This window comes from Carettochelys insculpta, chromosome 12 (genome assembly GCF_033958435.1).
Source record: "Carettochelys insculpta isolate YL-2023 chromosome 12, ASM3395843v1, whole genome shotgun sequence".
Classification (NCBI taxonomy): Eukaryota; Metazoa; Chordata; order Testudines; family Carettochelyidae; genus Carettochelys; species Carettochelys insculpta.
This window is the reverse complement of record NC_134148.1, coordinates 42,596,999-42,614,688: the sequence shown is the minus strand read 5'-3', so window position 1 is coordinate 42,614,688 and position 17,690 is coordinate 42,596,999. Positions and strand designations below refer to the sequence as shown.

At 47.2% G+C, this 17,690-nt stretch overlaps 1 protein-coding gene across 1 annotated transcript in view; it reads left to right on the top strand.

Moving 5' to 3' along the window:
- ITGA11 (integrin subunit alpha 11) overlaps positions 1-17,690 on the top strand; it is a 147,518-nt gene that overhangs the window by 49,945 nt on the left and 79,883 nt on the right. Inside the window, exons 3-5 of the mRNA XM_075007012.1 lie at positions 11,385-11,494; positions 13,561-13,652; positions 15,058-15,172. Coding sequence (XP_074863113.1) covers positions 11,385-11,494; positions 13,561-13,652; positions 15,058-15,172 — 317 coding nt within the window. The remainder of the gene's footprint in view (positions 1-11,384; positions 11,495-13,560; positions 13,653-15,057; positions 15,173-17,690) is intronic.

Here is a 17,690-nt window from a genome sequence, read left to right as displayed (position 1 = left end):
CCGTGTGCCTCAGCACAGCCCTGGGGGCACGCCGGGGCACACTTCTGCCCATAGTATGCATAGTTGCCACAGGGCTCTAGGGATCCTGGAGCATTGGACTGTACCAGATGAAAGTGGGTTCCGGGGAAGTCCTGGCCACAAGCAGTGGAGAAGGTGCTATGCAGTTAACCGCAAATGTCACAATGAATCTCCGGGGCCAGACCCTGAGCCGCAGCTGACATTATTCGACTGGGAAGGGGGATAAACTGCCACTGAGGACCCTAAGCTGGGGCTGTCCAAGCACTGGACTGGTTGCTACGACTGCAGCGTGGCCACCCCAGTGAATGCCAGCTGCCTGTGGGGCCGGCAGCTGTCCTTCCAGCCCGAGCAGGCTGCGTCAGAGGAACGCCCTGGCTGGGCCCCCTGCAGAAGTCAGGGAATCATTCGAGGGAGGAACTGCTAGAGCAGGGGTGGGGAAACACTTTTTAGCTTGCGGCCCCCGAGCCAGAGCAGTCGGGGGAAATACAAAAGTGAGAAGCACTTATTGATGTGACCCCCAGTGGAGATGCCTTACTCCCCTCATGCTCCAGCCTCATGGCAGGAGGGTGGAGGAAGGACTGATACGCAGGTCTTCCCCCAGGGTAGGTTCACTCTTCTGGGGGCCCAGCACTAGGAGATTTTTGTGGGATCCCCTTGGTGCTGAGCTGGGGGTCAGAATGAGGGATTCAGTGAGTGGAGGGGGCTGCCAGGGAGGGGGATGGGCTGCAGGTGTGGGGTCTGGGCAGGAGGGATGGAATGCAGGAGCGGGCTGGTAGTGAGTGCCTGGGGTGTGGGCAGAAGGTGAGTGGGCAGGAGAGGGCTGGAGGTGCGCTCTCTGGGTGGGAGGGAAGGAGGGTGCAGAAGGGGACTGGGGAGGGTGAGGTGCAGGGTCTGGGCAGGAGGTAGGGTGCAGGAGCAGGGTGAGGATGCAGGGAAGGTGGGAGGGCTCTGGACAGGCTCGTGAGTGGAATGGGTGGCACTTCCCTGGTACAGCTCTCCTGGGGGCACGCCTGGCTTGGCTTCCCTCGCTGTTCCTAGGCCCTAACCTCTGCAGCTCCCATTGGCCATGTTTCCAGCCAATGGGAGCAGCAGCACACTGAGCTGATTCATTCCCCTACCTTCTCCCAACTCTCCAAAGTAAGCAGTTTCTCCAGTTCCAACTTGAATAAATTAGCTGCAACTGAATTTGTGCTGACGGAGATTAAGTGTTCCACTGATGGAAAACCCCTGTGAAAAGAATAGTTGATTCTTTGTACATTCTTAATTCTTGCCTTTGAAAATGACCACCTACGCATACCTTCCATTCTTGATTTGGTTCCGTTTAATCAAAACATTTTTGAAAAATCAAAATATATTGATTTTGGTAACTTTATCACTACTTCCCCAAGGACTTTGTTATTCCATTGGATTGGTCCTATAGGACATGGGCAGCTGACTGGATCCAGACATCAAAACAATAAGCTCATTTGGACAGCAATTCGTGCCTGGATTTTAGAGGTTTCTAAAATGTTATTAGCTTTAGTGTTGGATTCATGTTACTAAAAGAGTCTGGTTGTACAGATGAAGGGATATAAAAAGCATACCAATAAATACTGTCTAACTTGCTCATATATTTTCTCAAAGAGATTTTCTGAAACATACGAGGCACCTACAGAACACAAAAAGGTGCTGTAGCTTCAGACTTGATTGCCATTCACTTCAGGTGACCGGCATAACCCAACATGTCCATCTGAAGCTCAAGTCAATACAACCTTTAGATCACAACATTGTCACATCTCATCTAAATAAGCCACATTTTCATCCAGCCTCCGTATTTGTATCTGCAGTCGAGCTCCACTACACAGCTAAGACATGCAGCAGATCATTAGATATCTGATGGCCCAGTCCCATACTGTTGAAGTGAATAGAAAGCTCTTTCTGGGTTCAACAGCCAGTCAGTTCAAAATCCCACAGTGATTTGTATTCACAATTTACTGGAGCAAAACCACAGAGCAGCCTTTCAAAATGTGATTTGTATATATAATATATGTGAAATTAGTTTCCACCAAAACCTTGTGCTCTTCAGGGTTTAGGGGTTACAGATAAGGTGCAGGTCACAAGTTGCCACCAGCGCTCTCAACCACGAGATGAGGTTTTTTTTTCTTTGCACAATTGAAAACAAAACCCTTGGATAAGCATTTAAAAAGAACTGATCTTCTAAGGCCACCTTTATTGGCCAAGCAATGACTCCCGGCCCCTTCCTGAAGCCTGCGTTGGCAGCTTTGCCTGTCTACAAGCAGTCCCTAAGTCAGTATATGATAAACATACCCCAGCAGTGGGAGGAATTATTGAGAGTGAGCCAAGGGTGCACAAGCAGGATTACAGAGAAAGCCCAGGGGACTGCAGATGGAACAGCAGGAACAGGTTGCAGACGATGCTCAGGGAAGTCAGGGAGAGGCTGCCAGGGAAAGAAAGGATGGATGGATGGTCCACAGGGACAGAGACTACCTTTATTAATCTAGGTCTGAACACATCCCTAACCTCAAAGCAAAGGTGAGGTGAAACCTGGTCCTTTGGGCTGGTTGCCCACTAAAATCATCCGCCATTTGCATTTCCTAGGGGTTCTGAGACAAAACAGGTAAATGGGTAACCCAGCTGAGCTTCACAAATCTGCCCCGAGTTTGAAACACTGATACGGGAAGCAAGTGAGTGTTCTGTGGTATTCCATGCTACTGAAAGCACTTGGCTGGGTGCCACCACGACCAGAGCAGGGCCACCAGGGGGTGAGGATCGGCTGCACAGGCTGCTTTATCCTTTCTCATATGAACGGCCATGTTGGGTCAGCCCAGTGGGCCATCTAGCCGAGTGCTTGGTGCTTCAGAGGGAGTGAGCCGAACAGGCAATCCTCAAGTGAGCCACAGAATTATAGGGCTGGACGAGACCACAGGAAGTCATCAAGTCCAACCCCCTGCTCAAAGCAGGACATCCACCTTGCCCATTGCCGTCTCTTGGCAAACAGAGGTTAGGGCCACTCAGAGCATGGGTCCTGGCTAATAGCCACTGAAGGCCTATATATACTCCAAGAACTTATTTAGGTATTTTTTAACCCTGCTCCAGTTTTAGCCTTCAAGACCTCCCCTGGCAAGAATTTCCATAGGGTATGTGCGTACCGTGTGCAGAAGTACTGCCTTTTGCTTGTTTTAAAGCTGCTGCCTATTAATTTTGTTATGTGACTCCTGGTTCTTGTGTTATGGAAAGGAGTAAATAATGCATCCTCATTCACCAGTCAAGGTTTTATAAACCTCTGTCATGATCTTCTCTCTCTTAATTGTCTCTTTTCCTGTCTTTTTAATCTCTCTTCATACAGAAGTCGTTCCTTACCCCTGATCATTTTTGTTGTCTTTCTCGGTATATTTTTCCATTATATTTTTTTGGAGATGAGGCGATCAACTTTGCATGCAGTAGTCAAGGTGTGGGCATACCAGGGATTTGTATTGTGGTATCTTCTGTCTTATCATCTATTTCTTATTTCAATAGCTCCATCAACAGTTTAGATATTGACACAGAGAGTACACTTATTAAGTTTAGAGATGATACCAAGCTGGGAGGGGTTGCAGCTGCTTTGGAGGACAGGGTCATAATTCAAAACAATCTGGACAAACTGGAGAAATGGTCTGAGGTAAATAGGATGAAGTTTAATAAGGACAAATGCAAAGTACTCCAGTTAGGAAGGATCAGTTTCACACATATAGAATGGGAAGTGACTGTCTAGAAAGCAGGACTGCAGAAAGGGATCTAGGGGGTCATAGCGGACCACAAGCTAAATATGAGTCAACAGTGTGATGCTGTAGCAAAAAAAGAAACATGATTCTGGGATGCATTAACAGGAGTGTGGTGAGCAAGACACGAAAAGTCATTCTTCTCCTCTACTCTGCACTGATTAGGACTCAAGTGGAGTATTGTGTCTAGTTCTGGGCACCACATTTCAAGAAGGATGTGGAGAAATTGGAGAAGGTCCTGAGAAGAGCAACAAGAATGATTAAAAGTCTAGAGAACATAAGCTATGAGGGAAGACTGAAATAACTGGGCTTGTTTAGTTTAGAAAAGAGAAGACTGGGAGGAGACATATTAACATTTTACAAGTACTTAAAAGAGTGTTACAAAAAGGAGGGAGAGAAATTGTTCTCCTTGGCCTCTGAGGATAGGACAAGGAGCAATGGGCTTAAACTGCAGCAAGGGAGGTTTAGGTTGGACATTAGGAAAAACTTCGTAACTGTCAGGGTGCTTAAGCGCTGGAGTAAATTGCCTAGTGAGGTTGTGGAATTTCGATCTCTGGAGATATTTAAGAACAGGTTTGATAAACATCTATCAAGGATGGTCTAGATGGTGCTTGGTCCTGCTGTGAGGGTGGGGATTGGACGCGATGACCTCTTGAGGTCCCTTCCAGTCTAGTGTTCTATAATTCTTAAGGGTTTCTAACATTCTCTTACCTTTTTTGACTGCCCTGTCCATGAGTGGATCCTCCTAGGATAAGCAAAGGACTTTTCTCCCCCCACCCCCCAGCACATGGGTGAGGTTTTTCAAGCAGAAGCCCAAATTCTACCAAAAGCCGATGGGGCTCCTGCTGCTGAGTGACTTAGAAGCTTTTTAAAATCCCAACCAATGGAACCACTCAGGTCTGTTGTCTCAGCTCTCAGACAGTTATTTACTCCATTTTCTGGAGGTTCATCCCCTCCAGAGCTCCACTGTCCAAATCCATTTGTGTCTCTTTCTGCCGCTTCAGTTCTTCTCCTCTCCCTTCCACCAAGCTCATTATTTTGCATAGATTCAAATGTTCTTTCTGTCCCCATTGCGTGTAATTATGAGGAATCAGCACCCACAGCAAAGATTCAGCCAAACCAATCTCTGGGCAACCTAACGAGCACAGCTGGCCTGTGGTTAGGCTGCTTGATTAGCTACACTACCTGATTGATTGGAAGAGGCCATAGACTGGGTCTTAACCTGTCCAGAGATCAGCAACTGCTCAAGGCGTTCAGCCTTGGCGGTGACAGCTGCTTGTTCCAGTCCTGATGCTCCTTTGGCCCGAGCCCAGCCCCTGCTTCCCCTTATTCCAAGTAACCTGGTTCTGTGTCTCGGTTCCCGCTCCTGACCTCAGACTTTAACTTTGATACTTGGCTCCGGCACCTGGACTCTGACTCCGGTTCCAACTCTGAGCTTCAGTGCCTGACTAATGACTCCTTCTCTAGCCACTAGGCCTGGTGTCCTGCTCCAGCCACATCCCACGCACATGATCAGGCTCACCGACAAGGCAGGTTGGGGTGCAGGGGGCAGCTGCCCCAGGGCCTGGCAGTTCAAAAGGGGCCATGGCTCCTGCTTGCTGCTGCCATTACCTCAGGTTCAAAAGGGCCCCAGCTCTGGGCCCTTTAAATCACCGCCAGAGCACCACGTGTCACACTTCAGGCCACTGTGCGGTCTAGGGAGCTGACGGTGAGTGTGATGTCGTGGGGAAGGCTGTGGTGGCATGTGACTCCCCGTGCATGCCTCATGCATCGGCCTGGTACCACGCTGTTGCCTGGGGATTAGGTAGCCTCTTCCTGCCAGCTGGAGACTCAGATAGGCCTGGTTTGATCCCTGCTCTCACCTCCCCATTGCGGCTGGCACAAAGTGACTTCTGCCAGACAGCAATTCAAAACGCTGCCATTGGCACACCCGGGCCAGGCATGCTTTTGGGGCTTGGGCCATGTACTCACAGCCCCAGGCTATGCATTACCAGGGCAGCCGTCACAACTGCTGGTCACTCCTCGTTCCCAGGTTCCCTCCAGACATGATCTTGGAGTCTGGACTCAGAGAATACCTGCCATGTGGCATTGCTTTGTGTGCTGGAGTTGGTCTCTGGAAACCCAAATACCAGCATCCTCGAAAGGAGCACCTAATAGCTGTAATGGAAGCAAACAAAAATAATCCTATGCCTGAAGTTTACTGCCACAGAGCCATTTATGGAGATGACAAAGACAATTGCTGACTTGTACGGAGGCAGTCCCCTGTCATTAGCTTCTTTTGTTATTATTTATTGGTTTCTTTTCCCAGATGTGTTTTCATGCTGATTTGGGACAAGAACTTATAGTTAGTAAGGCATCTAAAGCATGACTTCATAGGCCACAATAATACAAGCAGGCTTCTTACCAACTTGGCAATAAAGGATTACGTGATTGCCACATCTTAATAACTGCTCCTGTGAACATTCGTTTACATTCATCTATCTCCTGGAACTAAACTTTGTCCAGCTTTTAAATAGCTGGGAAAGTATTTCTTTAGCTGCCAAGTTTCCGTGTATGTGTGATGACCACAGCTCAGTGACAATTTAAAATTACTGCAGTCCACAGTGGAAAATGGTGCCACTGTATTACAGAGACAAAACGTTACTTTCATTCCCCTCTGATTTTTGTTCTCTTTACTGTTGTGTCTGGAAATATTTTTGCTTTCCCTGTAGTTTCAAGCTGTGAAATTGACAGAGAGGCAGGAGGGATGTATTGCTGTAGATCCATGGTGGTTTTGTGGGCCTGTGAGAGATGTTCAGCTTAGACCTGATAGACAAAAATGTCTGTGACCTGTCAATAGGTATTAGTTTAGCTGAGCCTTGAAGTGACAGTCCCTCCGGTAGGAAAGGGTTATGAGTGGTCTCCTTCAGACAGGTGCCTTCACCTTGTACGGGGAAGTGGAGAGCAGGTCCAGCAGCTGGTGTGGGCCCCAGGGCAAAGTGGGAGTAAGACCCGCCTCTGTGTCCTGGAAGGGGTGGGGCCAAGGGCAGAAGGGGCGGGGCCGAGAGTGGTCAGCTGTCAGCACCACCCCAACTGCAGCACTGTGCCACCCTCTCCCCCCACTCACTGCCATGCACAGCCAGAGCAGCACAGCTGTGATACTGCAAAGGGGTCTGGAGCTCCAGCCACCACTGCTGCCACACCAGGGCCCCGTCAGCAGGTCTGGAAGTGGATTAATCTTGAAGGCCTCCAAGCTCTGAAGCTCTCCAATGCATGAAGTTTTGTTTCTTCTTGGAAAGCTGAAAGATCTAAAATGAAAATATCTGCCCTTGTTCATGGGGAACTGGTTGGAGGGTGAGTTTGAGCTTCCGAAAGAAGCATGGCTTGGGTTGAGCTGGAAGTCACAACAAAATTTTGTCAGCATAGGTATATTGGTCAAAGGTGTGAAAAAACACACCCACCAGCCACTGTAGCAACACCTGCAAAAATCTGGACTCAAGGCAGGTAATAACATTCAGGGAAGTGGTTCTACTATGCTGACAAATCTCCTGTTAGCATCAGCTGTGTCTTTACTAGGGGGCAGTATAGACAATGTCTGGCATATTGAGGGTGATTCTAGAGTGTTATTATTTTCTCCTAATTAGATCCTTATTACCAAAGTGACATAACAAGAAAAGTTTCCATGAAAAACCCAAAATGCTAATTAGACTTTTGGAGCATCCGATTTGCTGAGCAGGCCTGTTTTACTATAGAGGAGCTAAAGAATTAGTTATTAATGCCTTTTTGGGACCAATGTTGTTAAAAAAGATAATCATGCTGAGTATAACACAAAACAGCTGGGCTGAGGCTGGTTGTTTTGCCAGCTGTTGAATAGCGCCATGCAGAACAAAAGAGTTTCTGTTCATTTACAGATCTGGATGTAGAGACAATCACATGCATATTTAAGCGTGTTTTGCTGCTAGCTGAAACCACCTATAGTGTTCTTAACCCACAGCCGGCCATATGTCCATGGTCAATACCTGATTTTGTTTATTTAGGGTTTCCAGGCTGGGACTGAAAGGTGTCACTTACCCAAGTGTAAACAGGGGAATGGTCCTGCTATTACTGGAAGCTCTCCTGGGTTATACACAACCCTGGTGAAATGGGCTAGCAAAAGGCTCTGAGTTCGTGATCCCACTTCTTTTACCCAGAGGTCTCCCTGACCTCAAGGGCTCCCATTACACTCTCCTAGGTGGCAGAGACCTTGTAACCCCAACAAGTCTGAGTCCAGGATTCTTGGGGGGCTCAACTTTGTAATGGTTTCTTAAAACGGACTATGGTGTCTCCACTCAGGGTAGTTCTCTCGATTCTGGGCACTTCCCTGACCCTCTGATCATCACATGGAGTTCAAAGCAAATGCAGTTTATTAAACAGTAACTAATTTGTCAATGGGAAAACAATGGAAGAGATTAAAGAAAAACACTTCATCACACTCTGGCCTCAGAGACACCCCAAATGGCGATTGCAGGGATGTAAGGGAATTTCCCAGTCTGTCCCTCACCTGTTCCCAGCCTCCTCCTTGGATCCTGGCTGTGCTGCAGGGATGCTGGAGGTTGGACACTTGCTCTAGAGGTAGTGGAAAAGGGAACTTGACAATGTCTATTCTGATCTACTGTAACTGTGGGTGGGGAAGGCAGGGTGGAATCTCTCAGACTATGTCTACACGGCAACCCTATTTTGAAATAAGCTATTCTGGGATAGCTATTTGGAAATAGGGCCGTGACACACAAAAACAGGTAAACAGCATTTAGATATTTCGAAATGCATGGTCTGCACACGGCACTTATTTTGAAATAGGGATGACAGCAAAGTTATTTCAAAATAACAGCCATCATCTCAATACCTTTGCTATGTGGCCGTAGTCTTACTGGCTTTTAAAACAAGGTGCACTAAATAGAGATGGCTGGAAACTTTGTGGAAAAACATCTTTCCATTAGAAAATGCTGTTTTGTCCAACCTGAACCTTTGAATGGGACTTTTCAGTGTTGATCAACTTTTGTTTCAGAAAAAACAAAATGGGGGGAAGACAAAGTTGTCAGGAGATCTAAGTTCTGCTTGGACATTTTCAGAATGGAACACTTAGATGGTTTGTTTTGAAATTACTTTAATTTTTTTAAGGCATTCGATGTTGTAGTTGTGTCAGTCCCAGGATGTTAAAGAGAGAAAGTAGGTAAGCAGGTATTGTGTTTTATTGGACTCACTTCTGCTGGGAAAAACTTTAAAGCTATTGAGAGCCCTTTGATTCATCTGGGAAAGGTACTGAGCATCCCAGCAGAATACAAGATCAAGGAGTTTTAACAAGAATCAAGAGAAATGGGTCCAATAAAAGATATGACTTCACCCACCTGGCCTTTGATTTTTTTAGATTTATTTTATTAATATGTTTTTAAAAGTGACAATGAAAAATATCAAAATTGAAACTTAACATTTCAGTTCACCAAAAATAATTTCACCTCATTGGAAATTAGGGAAATGTTCTGGCTCCGCTCCAAAGGCTCAGATGTTGGAATTGCCTGCCCAGTGGAAACTCTGCACCTCCCGCATTAAGGCTGCAGCTCACACAGCTGTCCCCTCAGCTGTGGATGCTCCAGTCAGTCCACTCACGGACAGAAGGCCCCAGGGCTTCTCCTTGTTTCAGCAAACCTCCTCTGTCTGGACTGGCTGTATCAGTCCCATGGATCTGTAAGAAGGGGACCTCATCCCACCCATCTGCTCATTCTGGGGGCCCAATGGCAGTGTGGCTGGACAATGGAGATGCCACTTCATGCGAGCAATACTAGAGGCAGGAGCGAGGCCCTGTCTCACCACTTGGCGTTAGTGACTCTTAATACCTGGGGTTGCTGTATTTTATACAGCAAAAGAGCCAGTGAGGATTAATGAGTGTGAGCCGACCCCTGGTTTAACTGAGAACCTGGAGGTGATGCACCAGTTCTTAAACCAGAAGCAACATGCAGGCCTTGTACGGCACGAGTCTGTGAAGGGGAGTAACCAGATGGTGGACACACATGGCCTGCTGCTCTCATGTATTGGTGCTGCTTCATGCCGGCGCAATCTGCTGCTCAAGGCAGTATAACCAGCGCAGGCAGAGTCAGCCCAGGCTAAAGACAATCCTCCAGTCAGTCTAAAGCCACCTGCGGGGCTCTCACACTAGTTCCCAGCCTGCAGAAAATCAGGTGTGGCCCAGACTACCCTGTGTGATGCAAACCTTTGGCAGTGGTTTTGCCTTCGTATAACCATAAGGCATAAGTTGGAGCAGTCTGAAGGGTGCTGTAACATAGTGAAGATGGGCCTGCCAGCACAGGGCTGCACCAGGACGAGGGACATGCAACCAGCTTTACACACTCTCGCCTAATCGTTAGTGGCTACTGATGAGTGATTTTCAACTAATTATTAATGAAATTGCTGAGAGGTTGTAGGGATCTAGCTCCCAGAATCAAGCCTGACAGACTCAAGGTGGTTAAGTTTGGTGTTTGGGACCTTGGCGCGCACTCACCCTGAGGGCAAAACGAAGCTTTAATCACTTTTATTGGCACACTTTTCTTTTCACACGCCCCAGATGCCTCAATCTTTTCATGACTCCTGTCCGCTGCCCAGGGCCCAGCATTTGGACACATGCAAAGTACAGGTCTCCTCACTCACTGGCAGATCTTACTTTTCTACCTGATAGATATTCTCCTGTCCCAGGTCTTTCCACACATCTCTCCATTTCACCCAGGCCTTTGCTGTTCTGCTTATAAGCATGTCATTATATTCACCGTAACGGATACTATGTAACCAAGGTGCCTGAACTTCTCATGCCATTTCCCACCTCCATCTCTCTTAGCTCTTAATTCCAAATGGACTCTATTCATGTCTGTAATACTTAATGGTTCCCTCCTGTTATAGAGCTGTAAAGTCAAATTACTTCTCTGGCTACTTGGTTGGCTACACCGAATGACCAAATCTCCCCTCTGGCTCTTCAGAGGTGGAGAAAAGTTCCCCTAATATGTCATACCAATGTAGGAGATATTTAGAGGACATGGTTCCCCCCACCCCACAGCCCTGGCTACTAGCCCACCAGGTTGTCTGGATGTTTGACCAACAAACTTTAGGCTGGAATCCCATGAACTGTAGAGATACGAGCCTGTATATGGGATTAGGGATCCAATTCTCCATTCACAAGTGAGGAGAACTGAGTGTCCATATTCTTTAGATAGTTTTGAAAATTGCAGCTTCAATGCATATACAGCTGAGACAAATTGTACCCTTATTTATAGTTCTTGGCTTTGTTTCATAGAGGAGACAAATGGATTCCTGTGGACTTGGGGGAAATTTGTGTCCATTGAAACTTTTTTTTTTTTTTTAACACAAAGTATTTCATTTAAGTCCTACTTTAATCAAGTAAATCTTCAGGATGTTTCCTTCAAACCAATGCCATGCATGCTTCTCTTCTGTCTGCATTAATTCGGGAGTTTTCTTGGGATTCTCAAGCAATGATAATTTAAACCATTCCCGGGGGGTCTTTTTGAAGTGGCGTCTCAGGGTCGGTGCTGAAATGTACATTATTCACAAGTGTCCTCTCGTGTCGTGACAGAAGACTCCTTTTTCCAGGCTGGTGGTGGGAGCCCCCTATGAAACCAGTGGACAGCTGAGGACGGGAGATGTCTACAAGTGTCCGGTGAATGGAGAGACCAATGGCAACTGCAGCAAACTCAACCTAGGTATCACCTCCTCTGCCACTAAGGCAGTACAGTGGTAGAATATGTGTTAGGTTCACACAAATCAGGAGATAAAATAATCTTGTGATATTAATATCCCATGTAAAATTGTTTGTGTGTCTTTGGAGTTGAAAAGCTGCACTCCAGTCATGTTTGCAAGATTCTCTCCGAAGTTGCAAGGGCAACCGTTTTTCGAAAGGGCAGCTGAGGTGATCCTGTAGTCACTTGACGGTTGGAGCTGGGGCTTTATGAAACACTCATCATGACACTGAAATGCGTGTGGGGCTCCCAAGGCAGTAGAATCAAAGAACCAAACAGGTTCCAGAGGTGGTGCCTGTTCATTGTTACCTGAACATTTTGTTTAACCCCCACCCCCAAGATCCTCACCTGTTGTAAATCACTGTTGCTCCATGACTTCAGAAATTTACGCCATCTGAAGAGCTGACCCCATTGCTTCATGTAACCAAAAATGAAAGGGAATGTTTCTATCTTTGTAGAAGCTTTGAGGCAGCTTCCCAGCAGGTACGAATTGCCCTGGGCCCACATGGAGGTTTTACCATTTACAGCAGCTGTGATTCCACCCCAGTGAGTTTGGTATGGATTTAAAAACTCCTCTGGCCAGCGTGCAGCCTAGATGCTGTGTCACTGGAACAGAAGGTGAAACTGACTCAGAAGTAAGCATGAATGCACGACTTTAACAGAGAGAAGTGCATCAGAATGAAATAAACAATCACTAGAGAGCCAGTGACCAGAGGTGTTACCTGTAACACAGGCAGAATCACTTGTTTATAAAGTATACGGAGCTTGGTCATACCCCTTAGAACACACACACACACACACACACACAGAGGGGACCTTCTGTATTCAGAGAGACGCACACCTCTCTAGGGGGAGTCGCTCCACCCTATCTGCTGTCTTAGGTAATAATATGGCCCCCACTGGCGAAGTGGCCGAGCATTTCAGTCTTTAGTCCTGTCTTTGTGCTCCCTTCCCCTCGACTCCACCCCAGTGAGGCTCCTCACAGAGAGATCAGGGCTTTTACTTTCAGATACAACAACCTCCCACCCCTCAGTCCCCATACAGGCCTGACCCTGCTAAAAGTTCAGCCACACAATGTTCCGATCCATTTACCTGTCCTCCAGAGTCCAATGTGTCTGAGATTGCCTGGCCAGGATGTTCTTGGCTTGAGGAATCCCCAGGTGATGTGGGATCAGCAGAGCACCTCCTAGGCCTTGCATGTCTGCTCCCATCACAAGAACCTGGGGTGTGGCTAGTGAAAGTAGGTTCTGAGTCAGAGCCACTATGTCCATCTGCTTCCCAGATGCTGAAGAAATCAGCTGGTAGCGGTTACCAGCCAGCTAAAATTAGAGCAACACTAAGTACTGTCCCAGTGACTACATGATCAGGAAGGCATGAAAGTGCCTTGAAGCCCCACCCCCACCTATGCCAAGTGCAGGAAGGCCAGTCCCAAAAGTGCCACCTATTACGTTTCCCAGTTGTTTTTGCACCCCCACTAACCACAGGCCAGAGGCAGGAAGAGATTTAAATGTTTTTCTTTAGCTGAAGCTGAACGATGTTCATGTTAACAGAATGAAAGCATTGCCTAGCGGGGTGCTCTCCGTTTTAAGAAATGGAAGAGATTTGCCAATGTACATTGGCAAGTGCCTGTGGTGCATCCCTGCCACGGGACATTACTTGCTAGACCAGTTCAGAGATTTTTCTAAGGGTTATTGTCAGTTCAGCCCACCCAGGGGTGGTTGCAGAGCTTTGGCTCCATGGCAGGTGTATCTATGGAGCTAAAATACAGGCTGTGCAGCATGTCATGCAGTCGCTCAGCTGGATCTGTTCTTATTGGGATACTCAATCGAAGGGCACAGTAGAAAAGTGGGATTTCCTGGTTTGTGTTATAGTTCTTCTGACCGCCTGAGTTTTCTGAGGTGCTTCCTTCTCAATGGTAAAGCCTCGGTCGGCTGTCCAGGCATGACATATAAAAACACCGTGGAAGCCTCTGTGCTAGACTCACCCTCCAGAATGGTACAGGGCGTCTAACTTTGGTATTCTTTCCCAAGGAAGAGTAACACTCTCCAATGTGTCAGAGCGCAAAGATAACATGCGTCTTGGCCTGAGTCTGACCACAAACCCCAAGGACAAGAGCTTTCTGGTAAGAAATACGATGCTGTCTCTAAAGAATTGGCTCTTAATATGCAAACTGCCTGGTGCTTTCTTGGTATCTTGAGTGTCTCTCCCAGATCTCTGCAGCAGCGATCCTCTAGCTCTTTGTCTGTCATGTGTTTAATTAACTTAACCTTCAACAGGGCTCTTTTATCCAGTTCTGAATGTAAGTGCTGGATCTCACAAGATGTGAGAGCTCTGCCATCCAAGATGGCAGCAGCTTCCCCGGACTGCCAAAGTAAACGGCATTTTGCAACCACATGCACTTAACATTGCAAGTCGATGTTCTGTTGACCTCATGAATCAGCCGTATGTCCTAGGTTTCTATGACGGCATGTCTGCTTTTTGTGCAGGGACCAGCCCAGTGCTGGTGGGTCATAGAATGACAATTGTTTACACCACACACTAAGCACTCAGATTTGCATTCAATCTCCCCTTCCTTCCACGCACAAATCAGTTGGACTCTGATCAGCATGCAAGACCCCATGGAATGCTGCTAGCAGGTTGGATGGGTCAGATCCTAAGTCCCACTGTGACTTGGGTCCAGCCTTGTTATTTCACAGTGCAGGCACTCTTCAAACCAGAGACCTAAGTCAGAAGGTCTGTATGGTGTAATATAGACCTATCTTCACAGCACAGCAGTCACAAACATGGGTTTGAAAAGCTCAAGCACAGGCTTCAAAACATCAAGTCCAGAAGCTCTGGTCCCCAAGAGCTGGCTTTACAATGCGGTGTAAACACCCTCTTATGTGCATGAGAAATGGAGAGTGCAGACTGGCTCCGCGCCTGCTTGCCATGCTGATACTGCCACTTCTGTCTCCTGGCATGCTGCTATCTCTGCACTGTCTGCTGTTGCTGCCAATGCATACAGCTCTAGATGACAATATTTCTAAATCCAGCCCAAAGTCTGGCAGGGAACTCCTCCTACACATAAGATATTGGTATAGGATGTAATGCTAGTAGGACCCCACATGTGCCAACATTGTGCAAGTTAACTCTGCCTTAGGATAACCCACAAACACCCAATCATCCCAAGAGTTCACATATTTTAGAATGGAAAAAAACATGTCACTGCCTCGCTTAGCCCATTTTCTCCCTGTTTCTACTTTGAGTGCCACCTTCAGGATCTGTGCCATCTCTCGTGGTCTTCTCCACGCGTGCACCGTGTTCTAAAATCTCATCGTAATTCGCTGTAGAGAAACCACGTCGTGTGCTTCTTCAGGGAGGCAGAGTTGGCTTTGGCAGTGTTTGCCCAGACAAGTCCCCAAGTCGCACATAGGTGCAGAGCTCTGATTCTTCACTGTTGATCATTATAGCCTATAAAACAGGGGCTAAAGCAGTGGCAGTTTCTAAAGTCCTTACTGATGTTTTATTTTTCCCGATTCTCTTTCCAGGCTTGCAGCCCTCTCTGGTCCCATGAGTGCGGAAGCTCTTACTATACCACAGGAATGTGCTCCAGGGTGAACTCCAACTTCAGATACTCTAAGACCATCGCTCCTGCTCTCCAGAGTATGAGATGCAATCTGTTATGTAGCCTCTAACTCAAACCCCGCTTTTGAAGTTAAATAGAATTTTTGTTCTTTAATCACTTCAGTGCCAGTGAGAAAACAAAGTGAAGTCAGTATTCAAAAGGAAGCAAGATAGCAAAGGAAACGATTCGAGAAAGGCGACCCAAAGGGGGCTACATGCACAAACATCTGGTAAACGTTTTCCTTCCAAGTGAGACTTCAGAAAGACAAAACACCTTATTCTTCCAAAACCGGGAACCAGTGTCTGGCAAATTTGATCAGCGCCCTTCATTGTACTGGGACAGGAAAAGAGGGAAAGCATTCAGGCATTGCCTGCCCAAAACAAAGCTGATTTTCTGAGCAGCTAAAAACATTGGGCAACATTTTCAAACCTGGGTGCATCGTTAGCCACATAGCTCCATATTGAGACCTAAATAAGCATCCTGATTTCTGTGGGTGCCGAGCATCTGCAGCTGTTTTTGGGTTCAGTGGCCCTTCTGGGTTCTCAGCCCCTCTGAAAAAATCAAGCCACTTTTTTAGCTGCCAACATTTACACCCTCTTTTTAGTAATTTTGGCTTCCATGTTACAGAACAGGCCCAACAAGCTGGAGTTTCATTGAGTGATGGGGAGGACTGAATTCAGAGCCTATTAACATTTCACTGTATTCTCTAAATTCCCCTCTCGTAATGTGGTAGGATGAATTTATCCCATTGTTGTCCCACTTCTGCAAGTTGATAATATTATTTCAGACCACCTTCTCCATGAGAGATGCTGTTATCACCACATTGGGAAGTTTCACTGATACCTTGGGAAAAAAACAAGATGATGGACCCTATCTTTATATTAAATTAGTAATTAAACAAACATCCGTCTGACGAAGTGGGTTTTACCCACAAAAGCTCAGGACCTAATGACAGGCCTGCTTGTTATTTGTGAAATATAAGGTCATCCTTCTATTTGCAGCAGTTGATACAAGACCACTCAAGCGTCCTTCCTGAGGTTGATGAGCTCACTAGGCCCTTTGGATAAAATCACGTACCTATTGAGGACTCACGTCATGCTTGGTGGTAGCACAAATCCATCCCTTGCTCCCCCAGCAGCTCGCTGAAAATTTTCCTCTACCAGGGTATAAAAGAAAGCCTCAGGGATAACACTGGACAAGGGCAGGCTTCAGAAATGTCACCAACCAATCCACTTCCTCCTTCTACACAGCTCATTTGATCATTCCTTTGTGTTGTGTTGTTATTGGCCAAAATCTTCAAAGTCCTCACTTGGGTTTGCTTGGCTTAGGCAAAAGCTCCGTTTCCCTGTAGGTGATGCAATTACTGATCTAGCCTGTATACGGAGCACTGCCAGCATGGCAAGTGCTCTGTAACCACAGAGGCAGTCTTGTCCTTAGGCAAGGCACCTTCAGGGCCCCGCACTCTAATTGGCTTTAGCAGCCACCGCCCACCAGCCGCGCTCTGCTGTCAGCATGCTGCCTTGGGCCCTGCCCACCAGCCGAGCCCCACTGTCAACGTGCCACCTTAACCCGCTCCCACTGGCTGAGCACCACAGTCAACACGTCACCTTAGGCCCCTCTACCAGCTGGGCCGTGCTGGGCCAGATCTGCATAGAGGAAGATATGGCCCTGCCTCAGGAAGTTATAATGGTGAGATCAGGGTCTGCTGCACTTCCACTGTATGTATCACCTCCTGCTGACGCTGATTCTCCCTGGCATGTGGGCCATAGACTTGTGCTTGCATCCCATTAAAGTCACACATATGCTTAGGAGGAGCATTTTGAGCAGATCTAGCGAAGTGATTGTTCCCATCTATTTGGCACTGGTGAGGCCACATCTGGAATATTGTGTCCAGTTTTGGGCCCCCCAGATTGAAAAGGATGTGGATGTGCTGGAGCAGGTTCAGCAGAGGGCAACAAAAATGATTAAGGGGCTGGAGCACATGACCTATGAGGAGAAACTGAGGGATTTGGGCTTGTTTAGCTTACAGAAGAGAAGACTGAGGGGTGATTTAATAGCAGCCTTCAGCTTCCTGCAGGGGAGCTCTAAAGCAGATGTTGGGAAGCTGTTCTCAGTGGTGTCAGATGGCAGAACGAGGAGTAATGGTCTGAAGTTGAAGAGGGAGAGGTGTAGGTTAGATAATAGGAAAAGCTACTTCACCAGGCAGGTGGCGAAGCATTGGAATCCGTTGCCTAGAGAGGTGGTGGATTCTCCATCCCTAGAGGTTTTTAAGTCCCGGCTTGACAAGGTCCTGGCTGGGATGACTTAGTGGGGGTTGATCCTGCTTGAAGCAGGGTGCTGGACTAGATGACCTCCTGAGGTCCCTTCCAGCCCTCTAATTCTATGATTAACTATTTCACTGAAGTAGAGCATCCTTCAGTTGCCCTTAGAAATCAAGGGGAAGACTCACAAAGAACTACTTAACCTAAGTACTGGTGGCAGAATCTGGCCCTAAACACATGAAGTGATCTACTGGACTGGAGGGAGATCTGAACCAATATCAGAGCTAGCAATTGG